Source organism: Erythrolamprus reginae, chromosome 3, assembly GCF_031021105.1.
Source record: "Erythrolamprus reginae isolate rEryReg1 chromosome 3, rEryReg1.hap1, whole genome shotgun sequence".
Taxonomy (NCBI): domain Eukaryota; kingdom Metazoa; phylum Chordata; class Lepidosauria; order Squamata; family Dipsadidae; genus Erythrolamprus; species Erythrolamprus reginae.
In genome coordinates this window covers 76,057,632-76,077,607 of record NC_091952.1, presented here as the reverse complement: position 1 = coordinate 76,077,607, position 19,976 = coordinate 76,057,632, and the positions used below count along the sequence as shown (strand labels likewise).

General features: G+C 40.5%; 2 protein-coding genes across 3 annotated transcripts in view; one reads left to right on the top strand and one right to left on the bottom strand.

The window, feature by feature from the left end:
• Nucleotides 1-1,741, top strand: part of TTC39A (tetratricopeptide repeat domain 39A) — a 42,588-nt gene extending 40,847 nt beyond the window's left edge. For both annotated transcript variants that reach the window (XM_070745860.1, XM_070745858.1), the window contains exons 17-18: nt 414-530; nt 1,562-1,741. In XM_070745860.1, coding sequence (XP_070601961.1) covers nt 414-530; nt 1,562-1,649 — 205 coding nt within the window. In that variant the 3' untranslated portion in view covers nt 1,650-1,741. The remainder of the gene's footprint in view (nt 1-413; nt 531-1,561) is intronic.
• Nucleotides 1,742-10,633: 8,892 nt separating this feature from the next.
• RNF11 (ring finger protein 11) overlaps nt 10,634-19,976 on the bottom strand; it is a 36,722-nt gene continuing 27,379 nt past the window's right edge. Inside the window, exons 2-3 of the mRNA XM_070745861.1 lie at nt 17,107-17,270; nt 10,634-12,989 (exon numbers count right to left, since the gene is read on the bottom strand). Coding sequence (XP_070601962.1) covers nt 12,818-12,989; nt 17,107-17,270 — 336 coding nt within the window. The 3' untranslated portion in view covers nt 10,634-12,817. The remainder of the gene's footprint in view (nt 12,990-17,106; nt 17,271-19,976) is intronic.

The window sequence follows — 19,976 nt, the reverse complement described above, 5'->3', positions numbered from 1 at the left end:
CGAGTCCTAGGAGAGAGGCAGCATACCAATCCAATTAAATAAATAAATATATTTAGGAGAATATAAATTACTCTGGAAAGAACATGGTCATTTCTTGAGAGAATGACTACATCAAAAGATGATTTATCTAGTAACCCTAGTAACCAGTCTGGGTTATTAGCTATCAGGGTCAAAAAAAAGCTTCGTTGCAAAATAACGAAAGTGGTTTGAGCTGTATAACTTACATATAGGTAGTCCTTGACTTAAGATCACAGTTTAAACTGGATTTTGATCACTAAATGATGCAGTCATTAAGCAAGTCATCAAGTGACCAGACCAGAATTTCTTCCTGTCAACTCTGAATAACTGTACTTATTCTTGCCTGTAAAACTATTGTTATTCATATTATGTACCTTGCCATTTCTTCTTTTAAGTGAAAAGAAGATCAAGTATGATCATTACTTAATTCCAAATGCGCTGCTCGAACTTGCCTTATTATATCTGGATCAAGATAAAATAGAAGAAGCAATTAATATCCTGGAAAGAGCAAAGTAAGCCTGTTGAAGTGTATCTTTCTCAATACTACTAGTAGTAGATAAGGTGATAGAAAAGGTTGAAGTAGGTTTGTTGAAAAAATCTTAGAGGGGCTCCAGTGACAAATAATTCTGTCTTACCAGGTAGGTTGCTTATTTTAAGACATTTTGGTGTACAAATATTGAAAATATACAATTTAGTTTAGTGGGTGTTGAAGCATACGTTTCTAATTTATTTATAAATTATACTAAAATTTACACCATATATACTCAAGTATAAGTCGAGTTTTTCAGCACTAAAAATGTGCTGAAAAAATCCGACCTCGACTTATACTCGAGTCACTGACGGTGCTCGGGCGCTGCGATGGCCCGAGCGCCGGCAGGGACTCTTCAGACGCTCCCCTCTGGCATCTTGTGAGCGCACAAATTATTTCTCAATGAAGGGACCTTTTTTTCCTCCCCCCGCCAGAGGAAATGCAGGAAGAGGGAGGCAAACGGGAGAGGGAGCCCCTCTGGCCAGGGACTGGGAAAAGGGGGAGAGAGTTTGAGAAGCCCGGCTGCTGTTGCGGATTCTGCCACTTAGCATTTCCCCACCCCCAAGCTCTACCCCCCCCCCCCCCACACACACACACCACCTGCACCAAGCCATTCTGGGATTTTCCCAGTTTTTGTGGCAAAAGTAGGTGCCTCGGCTTATAATCGGGTCGACTTATACTCGAGTATATACGAGTATTTGATTTTTAATCAGCGTTGTTAAGACTGACAGAATTGTAAATGTTGGACAAACAAGGTTTCATATCTGATTATCTGTAGATAATCAGCAGATACTTTGGATACAGATACAAAATATATTCCACAGATATGGCACCAGTCACAATCCCAGAATAAATGTGTGTGTGTGTGTACATGCCACGTATTATTTCCTTTTAAAACAGAAAAATTTGGAAGAAAACAGATTTTGTCTTTTTCTGTGTAAATATTGCTTTATTAAGTCTAGATGATGATAACAGCTGTAGGTATGAACCTATCACAAATATCTGTTGTTTTAGGCAAAATTATAAGAATTATTCCATGGAAACAAGGACACACTTCAGAATTCAAGCTGCTTTGCATCAAGCCAGATCTCTCCAAAAATGATGATGATCACTCTAGAGCAACTCTGGTTTTGTAATGTTGTTCATTTGGTGTACAAATCTTCACAGATGGATATTACTGGAAATATTTTAAAATGGTTTCCGTGTCCATATTCAACAGAAATGTTTTTAATTTTAAAAATTCTGAGGAATCAACACTAAAAGAAGTGTTGGCCTATCTACACTTCTCATCGGGAGGAGCCAGCAATCAGGATGGGTGTTCTTGCCTGTCAGCAGTGAGGATCGAGTCTCTTATTTAAAACCGGGATCCACCCACTGGACTCCCAGTTCTGACAAATCAGATGCAAAGACTTGATGTGGCGAACACAGAACATACTGCAACACACATAAACCTCATTCGAACGGATCTATGACTGGTTCAAGGAAAGGTCAAGTGAGAAAGAAATCTGTTCAGGTCATTGGTACTACATCTGTCCAGTAGATAATCTGAGGCATAGTATGCAGTCCTAGGCCTCTTGGTACATCCAGATGGGATCTACAGCAAGTTATGGTCCAAACAAGAGGGGGAACTGAGTGCTGGTTCCTCCCGATGAGACAAAGTGTATTAGGTAGGCCAACCCTCCTTTTCCGTCTTGGGAGGAGACAGCAGTCAGGATGGGATATAACAGAGCTACCGTTCCAATGGGTGGGCCCCAGTATTGGGTTCCTTACTGCTACAGACCACTTGGTAGTGAAAACGGCGATGCGCATGAAGCTCCAGGTGACTGGCCGACGGGCACACACGTCCTGGCACTATTTTGCTTCTGTGCATGTACAGAAAGCAAAATCTCACAACAGGATGCACACAAGAGAGTTTTTGGAGATTTGTGGCTATTTTTTGCTTCCATACATGCGCGGAAACAAAAGAAATGCAAAAAACTCACTCATCTGGCATATTCTCGCAAGATTTGCTTCCTGTGCATGTACAGAAGCCAAATCTCGCTCTGATACATGTGCATGCTGGTCACCCAGAGCTGCGTGCGCATCAGCACCGGTATTGGCGGTAAGTTGGAACCCCTGCCTGGTGGATCCTAATGATTTTCCCTACCACTCGCTGTAGTATGCAACATCCAAAGGCAGCATCAACCGACATATATTTGTTGATCTTAATAAATGGTGTTGGTGAGTTCTTCTAGAGAGCATTGAGTAGACCAGTGATGGCAAACCTATGGCACGTGGACTCATATCTGCTGGCACGCGAGCCATTGCCCTAGCTCAGCTCCAACATGCATGTGCTTGCCAGCCAGCTGATTTTTGGTTTCTACAGAGGCTCTGGGACAGTGTTTTTGGCTTCCAGAGAGCCTCCGGGAGGATGGGGAGGGCATTTTTACCCTCCACCAGCTCCAAGGAAGCCTTTGGAGCCTGGGGAGGGCAAAACACCAGCCTACTGGCCCCACCAGAAGTTGGGAAACAGGCCATTTCAGGCCTCCAGAGGGCTTCCAGGGGGAAGCTGTTTTCACCCTCCCCAGGCATTGAATTATGGGTGTAGGCACTCATGCATGAGTGATATTGCACGGACATACTCTTTCAGCACCCAAGGAAAAAAAAGTTCACCATCACTGGAGTAGACCAAGCCGCTGAGATAGCAGCACTATAGGTAGAGTGCTGTGATTCCTGCCAGGCCTGGAAGTGAATCTAGTTCATTGGCCTTGGTGCCCCTTATCCAATGACCAATCGCCGTGGAAGTTGCCTAGAGACTCAGGGATTGCAGCAGGGATTGCAGCAGGAAACCAATTAGGAGTAATTCTCTCTGTCTGAAGGACCATATGTGCTCAGTGTAAATGTGCAAAGATCTTCGGACATCCAAGGTGTGCCAGAGCCTCTCCAAAGGATGTGAAGGACGAGCAGGAGGGCAGAACCATTTCCTGTGCCCAATGGAACGTCAAGTTGATCTGATAAATGAGGGACCGAACCATAGAATGGTCACAGAATGGAATAAAATCCCTGATGTTGCTAATCGGGGGCACCTGCTGAATGGCTTGAATGTCCAGCAGCTTCTTGACTGCTTCATTCATGAGAGCCCGTTTTGAAGGGTCTCTGGAGGTAGTACAGGAAATAAAGAACGTTGGAGGGGGGAAGAAACACCCATGAATTGTTAGTGGTCATGGCCCAGTGTGAAGCAAATAGGTCTGATCACCCTCCAATGGGCAGAGAGTAGATGAAATCTGTCCTACCATTTGCCTCTCCTGGCGGGGTACCCGCCAACGATACCCCAGAAAGATCTCTTGAGTAGCTTCACCCTTCCGGCTTTGTCCTGAGGAGGACTCAGCCGATATCCATACTGACCTGGGCCTCGGGGATAGCTGAAGGCCTGATCAGGCTGGTGAAAGGGCTGTAAGGTGACTGATGAGGGTTTCCCTTGTGTGATAAGGTAGGTAGACTTTTTTCTTGTCACATGACTCGACCAATATCGGGTCCAGCGAGTCTCCAAAGAGATGTTTGTCCTGGAAAGCTCCAGCCACCAGATGTCATTTGTGGCAGGTCTCAACTGGCTACTGTTGCCAAGGCCATTGCCTTTACTGCAAACCAAGAGGCATACAAGATGGAGTCTGATAAAAATTGACAGGTGGCAAAGACCTTATTAAGGTCTTGCTAGGCCCTTATATTGGAGGCCAGAATATATTATTGTATTAGACGAAGCCAGATTACTGCGGTTATAGCGAAAAAAGATGATGTGGATGCCACTTTGGTTGCCCAGGCCGCTGATTGGTGCATTCTCATCAAGGCCTGTTCCACTTTTTGATCTTCGGGCTTCAGAAGTTCATCTGCCTCCCCTGGCAGAGTGGCCGACAAATGCAAGGCCAGGGCTGGGGTATTCACAGCTGGAACCTCCAGAAAATCTGCCAACTCAGCTGCCACATTGAAGAATTTCCTTTCCAAACTTGATGGGGAAGGCCTGGAAACAGGAAAGAAATACTGCTTCTTAACTGTGTCCACAAATAATGGAGGGGCAGGCATGTCTTTTTCAGAGGTGACTGATAAAAAGAGCCGTTGTACTTACCTGAACGGTCTTCTTAATGTGCTGCGTGGAGAGTCCAGCATGGATTATACTTCAGTCTTATTGGTAGGGATTGAGTTTAAATTTAAATATTTAATTTGGCAACGCCCCTTATCTGCCCCATGTTATGCTGGGCTTCACGTTACAAGCTCTATTAAGTCTGAAGTGTAAAGTCAAACACACGCACTGTTGTAAAGTAAACAAAGAGTCAGTTTATCAAAAGAAAAATATGGTACACACCCACTTTAATCCGCCAAAGTGCTCTCCCACAAACCACAAGCCTGGAATGCTGTGAAAAGCAAAAACAAAAGCAGAACAGATAAAGGCAGCTGTGAAGATATCACAGCCACCCCTTCAAGAGTACTCAACCTGTGAAATATTCCAAAAGTCCTGGTAAATCCTGAAGCAGTCCAAAATCAAACAGCACTTGTCTCTCACCAAACGGATAATCTCCCACACACGCTCTCAGCGACGCTGGCAATTTTTCAGCAGCTCCATTAGCCTAATTGCCCCAGCCACAGGTGTTCTCCCTTATTTTCTATAATACCTGTGCAGTTGTTCCCTTCTCGTCATAAACCTGCGCCTGCGAGCATCTATGAATCCCTCTTCCTTTGAATCTAATGATGATTCACTAATGGGGTCATTAGCTGATGGTCTGCCTGTAACTACCTCATCATCCGATCCTGCTTCACTCCCAGAATCTGCCCTTGATACAGAATCTTCACTGTCCGAAGCTATTGGCAGCAAAACCGGTCTCTGATAATGTGAGGATTCTCCCAAACCAATACCCATAGTCCTCGGAGAGGAACTGGCCCAGAGCATAGAAAAGATTCAATCTTAACAAAGAACTTTATTAATTACAATAAAAACACAACAATAATAAGACTGCGACCCTGAGCCATTAAGGCCAGGTGGGTTTGGACTCTCCATGTAGCACATTGAGAAGACCGTTCAGGTAACTAAAACGGCTCTTCTCCAATGTGCTGCTAAGGAGAGTCCAACATGGGATATACCCAAGCTAAGAAGACGGGGAGGGAGCAGGCCTGGCCAGGGGAGCAGAGGGAGCGCAAACACGCTGAAGGATCCACCTGCCAAAGGCAAAGGAGTCAAGATGGTAGTGTTTAATAAATGTCGTCGGTGAAGACCACGTGGCTGCACGGCAAATGTCCTCAACTGATGCCTGTGTGTTCCATGCAGTGGAGGTGGCTGCACTCCTAGTAGTGAGCTGTAATTACTTGCGGGATCTGTTGAGATCAGGATATATATGCCTCGGCTATGCAAGAATGTATCCAATGTCCAATGGTTTGGGGAGAGACCTTTTGTCCCTGAGTGGTAGGAAGAAAGGAGACAAACAAGGCTTCGGATTTCCTAATTAATTGTGTCCTACGAGTGTATAATTTGAGGGCTCGGCGGACATCCAGTTTGTGCCAGCGGTGTTCTAGGGGATGAGCAGCTCAGGCAAAAAAATCAGGAAGTACATCCTCTTGAGATCGATGGAGGAGCGTGTTGATCTTTGGTAAGATGTGGGCTCGGGTAGCCACATTGTCAATGAGGATGAGGACCAGGAGGCCTGATACGTGGGTAAGGAATTGGCGAAGGGACAGTGACACCACCCTCAGTTTCAGGAAGTTGATGCTGTTGTTGCCGAGGTCTTCCGTTGTCCAGCTGCCTTGGGCTATCTGATGAGTCTTGTGTGCACCCCATCCTGAGAGACTCCCGTCGGTTGTCACTGTGATGCACATCTGTTCTTTGAAGCAGGTCCCTCGTTGGATTGCTGATGTTGTCCACCACCGGAGGGAGTGACGAACCTTGCATGGTAGTTGAACTAGCTTGTTGGTATGGCTGGTTCTTATCTTTTGGAATGGCAGGAGGAACCACTGCAATTGGCGTGTGTGGAGTCTCTCGATGAAAGACATGAACATTCCCAGAAGCCAAGACAACAGGAATAGTGGTACTCTGTGATTGTGTCGTGCCGATTGCACTGTGTGAGGATTGACAATCTGGTGACAGGAAGACATGGCAGCTGACCATATCTATAATTGTGCGAAGATGCCGGAGCGATGTTGTAGGTGCTAAGTGACTCTTTAGAAAATTTATCGAGAAGCCATGGGCCTGCAGGGACCAGATAGTGTGGAGGAGGTCGACCTGCGTTTGCCTGGGCGACCTGGAAAGAATAATGATGTCGTCTAGGTACACCTGGAATCTTATGGACTGGAGTTGTAGATCCACCATCACGACATCTAGCAATTTGGTAAAAGTCCTGGGTAAGGAAGAGAGCCTGAAGGGCATTGCTCGGTATTGGAAATGAGCGCCCTCCAGGTAGAAGCGTAGGTATCTCCTGTGATCCGGATGGATTGGCACATGTAGATATGCCTCCTGCAGGTCTATGGAGGTCAAGAAATCGGAGTTGTTGGATGCAGGCTAGGATGGATTTGAGTGACTGCATCTTGAACCTGCGGTATTTTACATAGATGTTCAGTTGTTTGAGGTTGAGAATTAGCCGATGGCCCCGGAGGACTTGGGCACTAGGAAGATGAGCAAGTAGAATCCCAGCTCCTCCTGGTCTGGGGGTACAGGTTGGACCTCCTGATGAAATAGAGCCTGCTCTGCTATGTTGGTGGAGGTGGGGCATCTGAAGAAGCGGTTGGTGGGAGGAGAAAGGAATTCTAGATCATTTGGAACATGAGTCCAAGCGGACTCACGTTCCAAATGGCGCCTTGCAGCGGCTCCCTTTAGTGAGAAGAAATTATTTGGGGACTCACTGGACTCAGTGCTGATCGATGACAAGGATAAATGCAAGGTCCTCCCAAAAGCTTATAGGCGTGCAGATAGGAGATCAGCACTGTATTTTCGCAGGCAGCCCTTTCAGCACTACACCACCTCAGCCTCCTCCTTTCTGCAAACCCAGAGGTCTTATGACCAGGGATCCTATCGACAGGATAGACTGCCCCTTACTGACAGAAACATGGGGGGCTACCATCAATACACTCAAACTAAAAGTCCCTTTCAAGGCCAATCCTTCAGAAATTTTTGCAAATCCAAGTGACTCATCCACAGACATTCCCATCGAAGGCAAGCTTCAACTCTTCCTCACGCAATAGGAATCAACATCCTCCGACTGCTGGGCATACATAACTGAATTAATTTTACAAGTGCAGTTTGTACCTTTGCTGGTATATTACATGAAACAAATGTGTCAGTAACAACTTTCAATTTTTGTAGAAACCTGAAACTATGTGATTTACTGTTTCAATGTGCAATTAATTAAATATCCTGTGACAGGACACTGGGTTAGATAGGCCTTTTGTCAGTTAAAACGTAATTTTTCTCTTTGGATTTAGACCAGATAATGTTTTCCCACAATAGAAATCACTTGCTTGGTCTTGAAAACAGAAATTGTGTAATATTTTCCAGTTTTAAAGAATGCAAGTTTGAGTAAGAAATTGCCAACTTTACTAGTGCAAATGCAATACACATACTGTATAGTAACTGTTTATACCAGATGTGAAATATGTGCATAGAAACACAAAGCCAGTTCTTGTACTTTGGCTGCAATATTAAATATTTTTGTGGTTCTTGAAATTGTAGCATGTCATTTTCTTTAGTAATTGATTGTCCTTCGAAAATGCCCTTTTAAATAGCCATCCTGCAGTAAAGTTCACAGTCTTGCATGGTGTTTTTTATTTATCTGTGAGATTTTTTGCTTGATCCTAGTACAGTATATTTATTTCCCAATACTGATGTTTAGGCTATAATCATAGTTCTGTCAGTTGTATTGGAATGTGGACAAATAATATTTTTTTGATAAGTTATACTCACACTGTAAGCTGACCATTGGTAGATTCTATTGAAATGGGACAGATACAGATTGGGATATAAACAAATAACATTGTAGACATTTCTAGCATAATTTAGGAAACATCATTGGAGATTTATCTATGGAATTTTTGTTTTAACATTTTGAAATAAATGTTTACTTTTTATTTAGTAATGGATTTAGTAATGCTTTTTGTTTAAAAAAATATTTTTTTCACAAAGCTATGGCACATTGCTAAATCAGAAAGCTATAGAGAGAGCAACATTCAGGCAGTTGGGAAAAATCCAGTATAAGGTATCTTTTGGTCTTCATACATAACACCTAACTGCTCCTGAGCAGGTCCTCAAATTAGGAAGCCAATAATTTGTTTAAAAAAAGCAATTATTGTCCCAGTTGAAATACATTATTATTAAATGGCTTTCTATTTATATTTTCCAATATATTTTACAGTTTAAATACCTTTGGTATTATGCTTAATTTTTCCTTCTAAATATTTCTGAAACATGTCGTGTGCCAATTGACTAAATTGTTTCTCAATGTTAATTTGTACAGAAAAGTATAGAGTTAGATTTTAAGGCACAGAATCTGCTTCTAACTGTAAGTATTGCTTCTTTCTAAACAGAGCACCAATATGGTTTGATGATTACAATCATGTTATTTGGAAAGATAAATTAAAAGGGCTGAATTTTTCTTCCTTCAGTAACCAAGTCCCTGGTATTAAATCTGGGTCATGCATGCACATAGACATATGCTAATCACCTTCGCTTAACTCATAATTATATTTAAAAATAGTTTTGGGAATAAATTTTATCTTCTCAAGGAAGCCTACTGAGAGCTCACAGAATAGTGTGTCCTTCCTGACTCAACCCACAGGAAGAATTTGATGATGAAAAAAATTATGTGGCTCTTGGTCTAATAGTTGATCTATGGTTTCTTTTGAAGATGGATCAACTATAAAATTTTGATATGCCAAGTTTAAAGGGCAGAATTGTTGCCAGTCCTAGAACTGTCACAGTTAATTTTCTTGGTAAGGGTAACATGCAGAAGGCGGCTATTCTCAGTGTGCACATATTAGAAACCAAGATCAGAAACCAAGACTTATGACGAGAGATTGCTGGAACTGGGCATGGATAGCCTAGAGAAAAGAAGGGCCAGGGGGGACATGATAGCAGGGTACATGTACTTGAGGGGTTGCCACAGTGAGGACGGGGGGGTCACACTATTTTCCAGGGCACCAGAGGGCCAGGTGAAGAACAACTGTTGGAAGGATAAATTCAGCCTGGAAATAAGGAAGAACTTCCTGACGAAGTCAGAGCGATCAACCAGTGGAACGGCCTGCCAGCGGAGGTTGTGAACGCCCTAACTCTGGACATTTTCAAGAGGAGATTGGACTGTCATTTGGCTGGGGAGGTTTAGGATTTCCTGCTTGAGCAGGGGGTTGGACTTGATGACCTGCCGGGTCCCTTTCAACTCTAATAATAAATAAATATTGGGAAGACATAAGTGGCAATTTGTCTACTAGACGTCTGTTCCTACAAGAAAGGTTATCACAAAAGGGGAATTAAACAAGACAGTTGACAAAAAAGATTTGGCAATTACAGAGTAAATTATTTGGACTACTTAACACATAATATGTGATGGAATTATATGAGGCTTCCACACATGCCTAAATGCAGCATAGTAGTTTGCTGAGCAACTGATCAGAAAAGGACTAAACAGGCATTGTACAAATGTTTGCACCCACAACTCTGATTTGAGTCTTAAAGAACGTTTCTGAGCATGCCATCTAACTTTTGCACTAAGAAAACTCTATGGTAACTGGTTCTTTCAATAAAAGGTAGCCTAACAACCATAGAGACGCTCTCAAGGGCATAAGTCAGGATACTGGACTGTAGGATTGCTGATTCTACAAAAATATGATCTATTGGAAAGTTGGCAATGATGGCAATAGCGATAAATCAGAAAGTGGAAGGTAAAAAAGGAGGCGAGATCACGAGTACCCGCTGCAGGTTACACCAAAGTCTGAGGGGAGAATATGTTGGCTGTATTCTCCCCTATCACCACCACCAGTTGTAGAAATTAAGACATAGGACATAAATTCCCAGCAAATCCATACTATTTTCCCAGCATTTTAAAAAAAGAGTCACAGAAAGAAAACAATGAACATGAAAAAGATGTTTAAAAATGGTTCATTTGCCAATTTAACATCCAAGGTAAAAGAAACAAAATTCTTAATCTTGTTAATACTTAACAAGATAGACATTAACATTTATGGGAAAAAATGGAATGAACAAGGTAGTATGATTTATTCTGAAAATATTGCACAACTTCCTTTGATCTCTCATCTAGGAATTAAAAACAATTGAAGGGGGTTCCACTAAAAAGTTTCCCATTAAATGTAAATTAATCTAACATGGTACTTGCTTCCAACTGCTTTCAATGCACCAGTCATAGAGTAACAATCTATATCTGATGCAGAATTGCAATCGAGCTACTTAGATAGTTACAAGGGTGCTGAGGCAATACGGAGCTCTTTCCCAGCCTGTTTTTAAAATTATTATTTATAAGACTAACTCTGATTATGCTTGGTATGCCTTGCTTACTATAATTTGGAGGGGAAATCTGCTTGCATAGGAGCTGTATGAATACACAAGTGTGCACTTTGGATAAGGACTGAAGCATCTGAATGAAGGGTTCTGCAGAATAAGAAATAAGCCATATTTCAGATGTTTGCATACTACTCACCTGGTAAAAATTATTTGACATCTAATTACTCTACACTCTTAAGCTCACAGTCTTCAGTGTAGCTGTTTAAATACGGTTTTTAAAATCATGTGTTAAAACAAGGCCAGTCCTCATAATACAGTGCTATTAACTGGAGCCTGTATCTCATGCTAAATTAAAAGAATTGTCTTTTAAGTCAAAAGTATAAAATTACATTAAGGAACACATAATAGGACAAAGCCCCCACATGCTAAATTGACAGCTGTTTTTATAACTACACTTTCTTTGCATGACTTTCTCTGCAAGCATAACTTTTGCTGATTTCAGACCTACAAATTCTGCAAACAGCCCTTCCCAACTGCAGTTCACCCACTTGATCAGTCCTATGTAATTCTGTGCCAAATACAATTTTTGCATTTTTGTACAAAACATAGAGATTATTTAACATCTGCTTGACAGACTGCTTTGCCAGCCAACAAAATACAAGATACATTGATTACATAGACTGAGACACAGTCTGTTTTTTCTCGAATCTAAGAACTACAAGAATGAGAGATGCAGTATCCTTTTTATATGGTTTATATGGTTCCATGTAATACTTGCTGTAAGAAGGGTATTTAAACATGTTCACCATTCTTTGTCTTTACCTGCCAGTAACAACATTGATCTTGGTGTCTGAATCCAGCAAACTTTAGGCAAAAATAAAAAATAAAAAGAGGCAGAGTAAGAAAAGTCTAGAGAGGTAAAACACTGGTCTGTTTTCTGATTTTTCTTTTAACACCTCAACATCAGAATGCCACATACACAAAAGAGATAGTGCATCTCACATTTGCTTATAAGCTATGACATATTTTTGAAGTCCACATAATCCTAACTGCAAACAACATATAGCACTTGTACAACAGGTTATAAATAAACTGATTTTTCAAGCATAGAGCCAGCCCAAACATAAGAATATGCTATTTAAAAAGACCTAAGGCAAAATGGATTCCGTTTCCAATGGATAAAAAAAGAATTGTGCAAACAAGCTTAAAACTATTTTTGTGCCAGTGTTATAAAAATGTAGGATCCCCCCCCCCCTAATTAGAACATTGACCCAAATACCAGAAACCTGTGAGCAATCTGAGCAGACATGTCCCTTTCTTTAGGAGAAAGGATGTTTTGGTACCTCTTTCTCTTTCTTCAAGTACACATGTATCTCTCACACTGTTTTTGCTCTCCAAGTACATTTTCCCATGGCAGTGCTCTTGTGTGAGTCAGTGATGCTTGAGCAGAGTTGCTTGCTAATTTCAGACCACACAATTTAATATTTAGCATCTACTATTACCCTCCACCCACTTCCTCTGGGTGGGGGCGCTAGCAGGCTTTCATGAAGAGTAACTATTTTTAAGTACTGGATCAAGGCTTTACATAAAAATAGCATCCTATGTGTCTATATTCCCTAAAAGATGTCTCTTCTTCCCTCTCTTTATCAATTACCTGCTAGTCGGAAATTATTGTCTTAGCACTTTTAAGGAAAGGAACTTTTTGTGTGCATGATTTTGTTTACTAATCTCTGGTTCTTTGGGTAGAATGATAGGTATAATCCATTAAAAACGATGTTTTCCTGACAGGTCAGAAGAGACACTCTGGCTCAGTTAGTCTCATAGGAGGACAATAATGCGGCATCAACGGGCTCCATACAGGAAGGGCATGTGAAAGATCTCATCAACCAGTCATCTATACAGTCCAGATGGTAAATATGCATGCAGGGCAGGAATCTGATAGGATCTCCGTAAACAAAGTCCATCATACAGATGACGCACCTAGGGGGGAAAAGGGGAAACAAGATGGGAAAAAATGCAAAACCGTATAGAAATAGGCTCATGAAATTAGGGAGAAAAATCCTGTAAATTTGCTCTCTAATACATAATACAAGTTGTTACTTGTTAAATCTTTGGTGTTAAACATCTAGAAGTTATATTATAATCTCTGGAAATCCATATGAGATCTATTAAAGCTGCAAATCTGTGCATTTATTTCATAATAAGCAGCACCGAACACAGAGTTAAATAAATACGGTATTTTTGGGACTATAAGACGCAGACACACACACACACCCAAAATGGATAGAAATTTCTGTGCATCTTATAGAGCTAATATTGTGGCAGGAGGATGAGACTGTGGTGAATCACTTAATATATGGTGTTCCAGTATGAGAAGGTAATCCCCCTGAATTTGTTCTTGATAATTTAAATCCCTAATTAATTTCTCACAAATAAACATGCTACATCAATGAACCAGAATTTGGTAGAATTCTTTATTAGAGAAGGGAACGGGGCAACTGTTTCTCCAATCCCTTCTTTCAACAGAGCCACCAATGCCACCTTAGATAATCTTGCTTTGCAGGATGTCCCTGGGCTTGGTATTCTCTTGACTGGTTTAACATTTGCATGATGCCACTGGTAAGGTAATCCAATAGCATGGGGTGACATACCTTCATCATGAGCTGTCCAGGTGATTTCATGAAAGTTCTATCTTGAGGTTTGGAGCCTGTGAAGATTTGGATGGGACGGACAGGCTTCAACTCAATCCTAACAAGACTGAGTGGTTTGGGTTGTAACACCCTGGTTCTGGAGATTCTCCATCTCTTGTTCTGGATGGGATTAACCACTATCCCACACAAAACCAGTGCACTATTTCTGTTTACAAAACATAAGTGGCTGTGACCTGAAAAACTTTTCCATAGCTTTGTGGACAAGAAAGTTACATCCCAGTTGGACTATTACAATATGTCCTGCCCTTGGAAGTGCATCCAGAATCTGCAGTTAGTACAAAATATTGGCAGTTATAATCACTTTTAAATCTATGAGTTTAGAACAACTCTGCTCTGGGAGTTGCTTTGGCTGCCAGTATCATTTCAGATTCAAGGTACAGGTGTTTACCGATAATGGTTATTTAGGGAACTGCCTCTCCCCAGTCACATCTACCCATGACCTCAATTGTGGCAAGAGAACCACAATATGTTTTGAGCCCCATCCATTAAAGAGTGTCACCTGGTAAGACTCAGAAGAAAGCCTTTTCTACTGTTATGCTAGCTATACTGGATATCATCTCCCCTCCCCAGAGTTCAAACTGGATAAGATCCCAAAGGCCTTTTGCAAGGTATGAAGACATGGCTATGTTCTTGGGCTTGGAGACTGAAACTTCTTCTGGAGTTTGTGAATTAATGTTGTTGAAGTATCTGTATTGCATTTATTCTGGTGGCTCTGTTAAAAATCTTGGCTATTGACTACTTATTTTATATTTTTTGTTGACTTTTTGGCTGATTTTTAAAATTGTTAGCTGCCCAGAATCAGTTATTTTAAATGGATGTACATCTCAATTGAATAAATACAGGGATGAACAAATAAATGCTGTCCTGAATTCCAACAATAGATACTTAGGGGAAATAAGAATAGCTTAAAACCACACATGTATTTGTATAAAGATATATACTTAAAAACAGATTATAGTATTCTATTGTAGATTTTTGGTCCTATTGACACATTACAATCTAATTTTTTTTTTGGACATTTTTAATATTATTTTCTAGTTTAATATTTTCAAATCATAAGCTGTAAGAGAAAGATTTTTAATGGAATGGAATCATTAACATAATATCCCTGTTCTTTGAATTTGTAATTTGCTTTTGACAGCTAGAAATGTATTTCCAAACAAATGATTATTGTAAATATTATCCAACAATGTTCTGTCTTGTTTCAGTGATACAATTTATGGAAAACCATTTCTATCAATAATACTACATCCCTGTATACCAGTCCATTATTATTTTTGTAGTATATGTAATTATGTGGCATATCTACTTTGAATGATAATATGGAAAGTATTTAATCCAATTATTAGTAACACGACTGAGTGTTATACTTGTAAAAAAAAATCACCGGAAAGCTGTTTGTCACCACACAGTTCATATCAGCATGAATGGGAATTGTCTTTGGAAATAAATTGACTACTAAATTCTTTATTTGTCAGGTAGAGGCTGGGGAAAAAGTCACCCTGAAAGCTTTCATGTCAATAGGTATATCCTTCTGCGCCGGCTGGAGGGGTTGGGAGTGGGAGGCACTGTTCTTCAGTGGTTCTCCTCCTGCCTCTCCAGTCGGTCGCAGTCAGTGTTAGTGGGGGGTCAGAGGTCGACCCCGAGGTTTCTCCCTTGTGGAGTGCCTCAGGGGTCGGTCCTCTCCCCCCTGCTATTTAATATCTACATGAAACCGCTGGGTGAGATCATCCAAGGGCATGGGGTGAGGTATCATCAATACATCGATGATACCCAGTTGTACATCTCCACCCCATGTCTAGTCAACGAAGCAGTGGAAGTGATGTGCCGGTGCCTGGAGGCTGTTGGGGCCTGGATGGGTGTCAACAAACTCAAACTCAACCCAGACAAGACGGAGTGGCTGTGGGTTTTGCCTCCCAAGGACAATTCTATCTGTCCATCCATTACCCTGGGGGGGGAATTATTGACCCCCTCAGAGAGGGTCCGCAACTTGGGCATCCTCCTTGATCCACAGCTCACATTAGAAAAACACCTTTCAGCTGTGGGGGGCGTTTGCCCAGGTTTGCCTGGTGTGCCAGTTGCGGCCCTATTTGGACCGGGAGTCATTGCTCACAGTCACTCATGCCCTCATCACCTCGAGGCTCGACTACTGTAACGCTCTCTACATGGGGCTACCTTTGAAAAGTGTTCGGAAACTTCAGATCGTGCAGAATGCAGCTGCGAGAGCAATTATGGGCTTCTCTAAGTATGCCCATATTACTCCAACACTCCGCAGTCTGCATTGGTTGCCGATCAGTTTCCGGTCACAATTCAAAGTGTTGGTTATGACCTGTAAAGCCCTTCATGGCACCGGACCAGAATATCTTCGGGACCGCCTCCTGCCGCACGAATCCCAGCGACCGGTTAGGTCCCACAGAGTCGGCCTTCTTCGGGTCCCGTCGACTAAACAATGCCGTCTGGCGGGACCCAGGGGAAGAGCCTTCTCTGTGGGGGGCCCGACCCTCTGGAACCAGCTCCCCCCTGAGATTAGGATTGCCCCCACCCTCCCTGCCTTTTGTAAACTCCTTAAGACCCACGTCTGCCGTCAGGCATGGGGGAACTAAAACATCTCCCCCTTGCCCATGTTGTTTTGCCATTTGATTGATTGACTGTGTGCCTGTTTTTTATATATATTGGGACTGTTTTATGAATTTATTAATTTTAAATTGTAATTAGATTGGTGGGCATTGGATTTGTTATTATGTACTGTTTTTTATTATTGTTGTGAGCCGCCCCGAGTTTGCGGAGAGGGGCGGCATATAAATCCAATAAATCTAATCTAATCTAATCTAATCTAGAAGTTATGGTCTCCAGCTTTCTGCATAAATATAAATGCATACATATAAAACATTTATGCATAAATGCATGAATATAAACCAGGCTATTGAGGTACAGAATGATCAGAAGATGTTAAACGAAAAGATAAAAGATTGATTAGGCTGTTTTAAAATTGACATTCCACTATGCAAAAGAAAATATACAGATATTTCTACTCTTTTTACTAAAAAAACCCTAACAGTTTTTCTGTGGCAAAGAAAAATAAAATCCAGAAGTTGGTGAGAAAACATGGAAAGAATTCAAGAGAAAAGTAAGATCATCTGGATTTACTGTAAAATTTTGTAAAACAAAAAGTCAGGGCAGTGCACAAGGAAGACATTTATTGTCAGGAAAAATCCCAAAAAACATCTGCTTACCATTAAAAGAAAGAAAGAAAGACAAGAGAAAAGTGACATGTACAGCCCAAGAAGGTGAAGAAAACTGCAAACAAAGAACAAGATTTTTGAAAAGTCCACGAAAGCCCTCTCTTAGGTGAGATTACTATCAGAAATGGCACTTCTTCAACTTACTCTCTGATCTTTTTCTCCGAACCATCTCTTCCAGGGTCATAGACTCCTTTTGGCAGGTGCTGTATAAGGCCTATCCGTTGTGCTATTCTAATCTGTTCTTCCTCCGTAAGCTGGGTGGCTAGGCGGGTCTGGCTAGGAGTCGGATGGTAAACCGGAACTTGTTCCTTAAATCAAAAAGAGGGAGGATAAGGAAAGAAAAGAAAAAAAATCAAACAGTTAAATTGGTTGTGCCATTTTTAAGCTGACGACAGAAATGAATGGAAATTATTTTCTTCCCTCTATCTGCTGGGAAGGTTACAGTTTTCTTGCTCGGAGTTTTTTTGGCTTAATAAGAAAAAGAAAATTGAATAAACAGCAATTCCTCTGTCATTGAATTTGTTTTAAGCTGTTCTTTGCAAAGACAATTTAATTTTGAGTCGAGGAGTTCTCTATGGGTTAATTAAATAGATATATAAACCTGACATGAGTGTCTACTTTCAGGCTTGGCTAATTGATTCACCTTTAGTCTACCAATACAGAGAAACTGTAACAGATGAATTTTTCAACTTTGCTTTGTACAGTAACACTGACATCAAGGGAAGAAGGATGTTAAAAGATAACAGCCATTTTTTAAACAGACGAGAACATAAAAGTTATATAGTATTTAATTAAATCTTCACAATTCCTGTAAACTTCCCTCATGCATTAGAAAGTAGATGGAGAGAAATCCCATGGAATTTTTGAAAAAGCAAATATTGAAGTAGATTTTAAGATGATGTGCTATAGTACAAATCTGGAATAACAAAACTTCAGCTAAAATACAGATGCCAGATAACTGGCTATCTCACACCAGATCATATATGCATAGATATTATCGCCATTCCTACTAATCTTAGCATCCAGATTATAATTTAAAATGAAGCAAATATACATTCTGCTACAATCCAATACCAAATTACATTTTAGAATATTTATGTTCTTAACAGAATTCATCTATAACTACAATATACTAAGTAGCTGGAATAAGCTACTTAGTTATTATTTTGCAGTCTTGGTGGTTTTAATGTAGTTCAGTATTTTCAAAACGAGTGCATTTGTTAAATTAAATGTATAATAAGAGTTTAAAGAGCCTTTAAATTTACAGTAAAGCCCTTTTAAAATTAATACTGTAATAAATATAAGAAATTTTAGGAAATAAATATAGGAGCCTTCAAAGAGAGGCGGCATGGAAATCTGATTAATAAAAATAAATACATTAATTAATTAATGAATGAATACAATTAATCTTAATGGAGAGCACACCCTTGAAAGTGAATGTAGAATTGGGTGCTACTGACATGATCTTAAGACTTATTCAATACCATATTTAGTTACTTTTATTATTTGAACATGATTAAAATATGAACTTGATTAAAAATGAAATTATAAACCAAATTGTTACATTTCCATACATCTGTGAAAGCAATTTGCTTTCTTCCTTCTTAACTTTTTGGCTATTTGTTCAAGATATAATCTTCAAGCTGTTAAATGTGTTATGTATCTGAAAAAAGAAAGTTTTAATACTCTAAGTTATGAACTTGGCTGTGCAAAGTAAGTTAACATAAAACTTGGCTTCTGCTCTTTTTTTGCCTGCCAAAAATTTTGTACTTGCCAGTGAGTTTTGTAAACCAATAATTACACCCACTTATATTAATCATACTTGCATGTTTTTCCCACCAAATAGGTTAGATTAGGATCATATCAATTGATTCATATCAATTGATGGATGACGACCTCTGTGAATTTATGTATTCACACTGTAATCTCAACAAAGATATTGAACCAATATCTGGACAAAAGTTTTGAGATATCAGATTTTAACACCAGAAGTGGGCCAAAAAAAAAAAAGGAACAATAACCTAAACTCTCCTCAAAGCAATAAATTGGCCACATCCCAATGGATCTTTTCTTTGCATGCTTACACCTCACTCCACAATAGCCTAGGGGCAGGGGTGGGCAAAGTCGGCTCTATGACATGTGGATTTCAACTCCCAGAATTCCTGAAATAGCATGATTGGCTCAGGAATTCATAGAGTTGAAGTCCACAAGTCATAGAAGAGCCAACTTTGCCTACCCCTGACCTGGGGGGGGAAAAAACTTTTTAAACATACATGCAAGCATTACAAAAGATGGGGATGCCTTAAGAATTGAAAGAAAGCTGCTTCATTATCAATAACTTGCATTACAAGCGGCTCCTTTGCATAGCTGTATTACTAATAAAGCTATTCGTGTAAACAGGTAGTTCTCAACTTTCAATACATTTCATTTAGTGACCATTCAAAGTTAAAACGGCACTGTAGAGAATGACTTATGGCTTATTTTTCACCCTTACAAGCATCCATCCATGGTCTTGTGATCAAAATTCAGATTTGGCAACTGCCCATATTTGTGGAGATCGCAGTGTCTTAGGGTTATGTGAACACCTTTTGCAACCTTCCGAGAAGCAAAGTTGATGGGGACAACAGATTCACTTACCAATCGTGTTACTAACTTAACAACTGCAGTGATTCACCTAACAACTGTGGCAACTTTCTGTAAAATGGAAAAAGAAACTTAATTAACAACTCTCTTGCTTAGCAAGAGAAATTTTGGGCTCAATTGCGGTTGTAGGTCAAGGATCACCTGTAATGGCTAAAACCAAGCTGTGAAGTGAATGTGTTTCCCACAGCAAATCCCTTTCTTTTACATATAAAATGGGATGAAATTTCAAATGTTCAGCCCCAAATTGTAAACCAAATACTGTATAATTCTCAAACAAAGATCAAATATTTCTATTCTGGAAGTATTAATACTTTCCTCATATTTGGAATAGACAAATACATGGGAGATGCCAGATAAGACATTGGTTAACA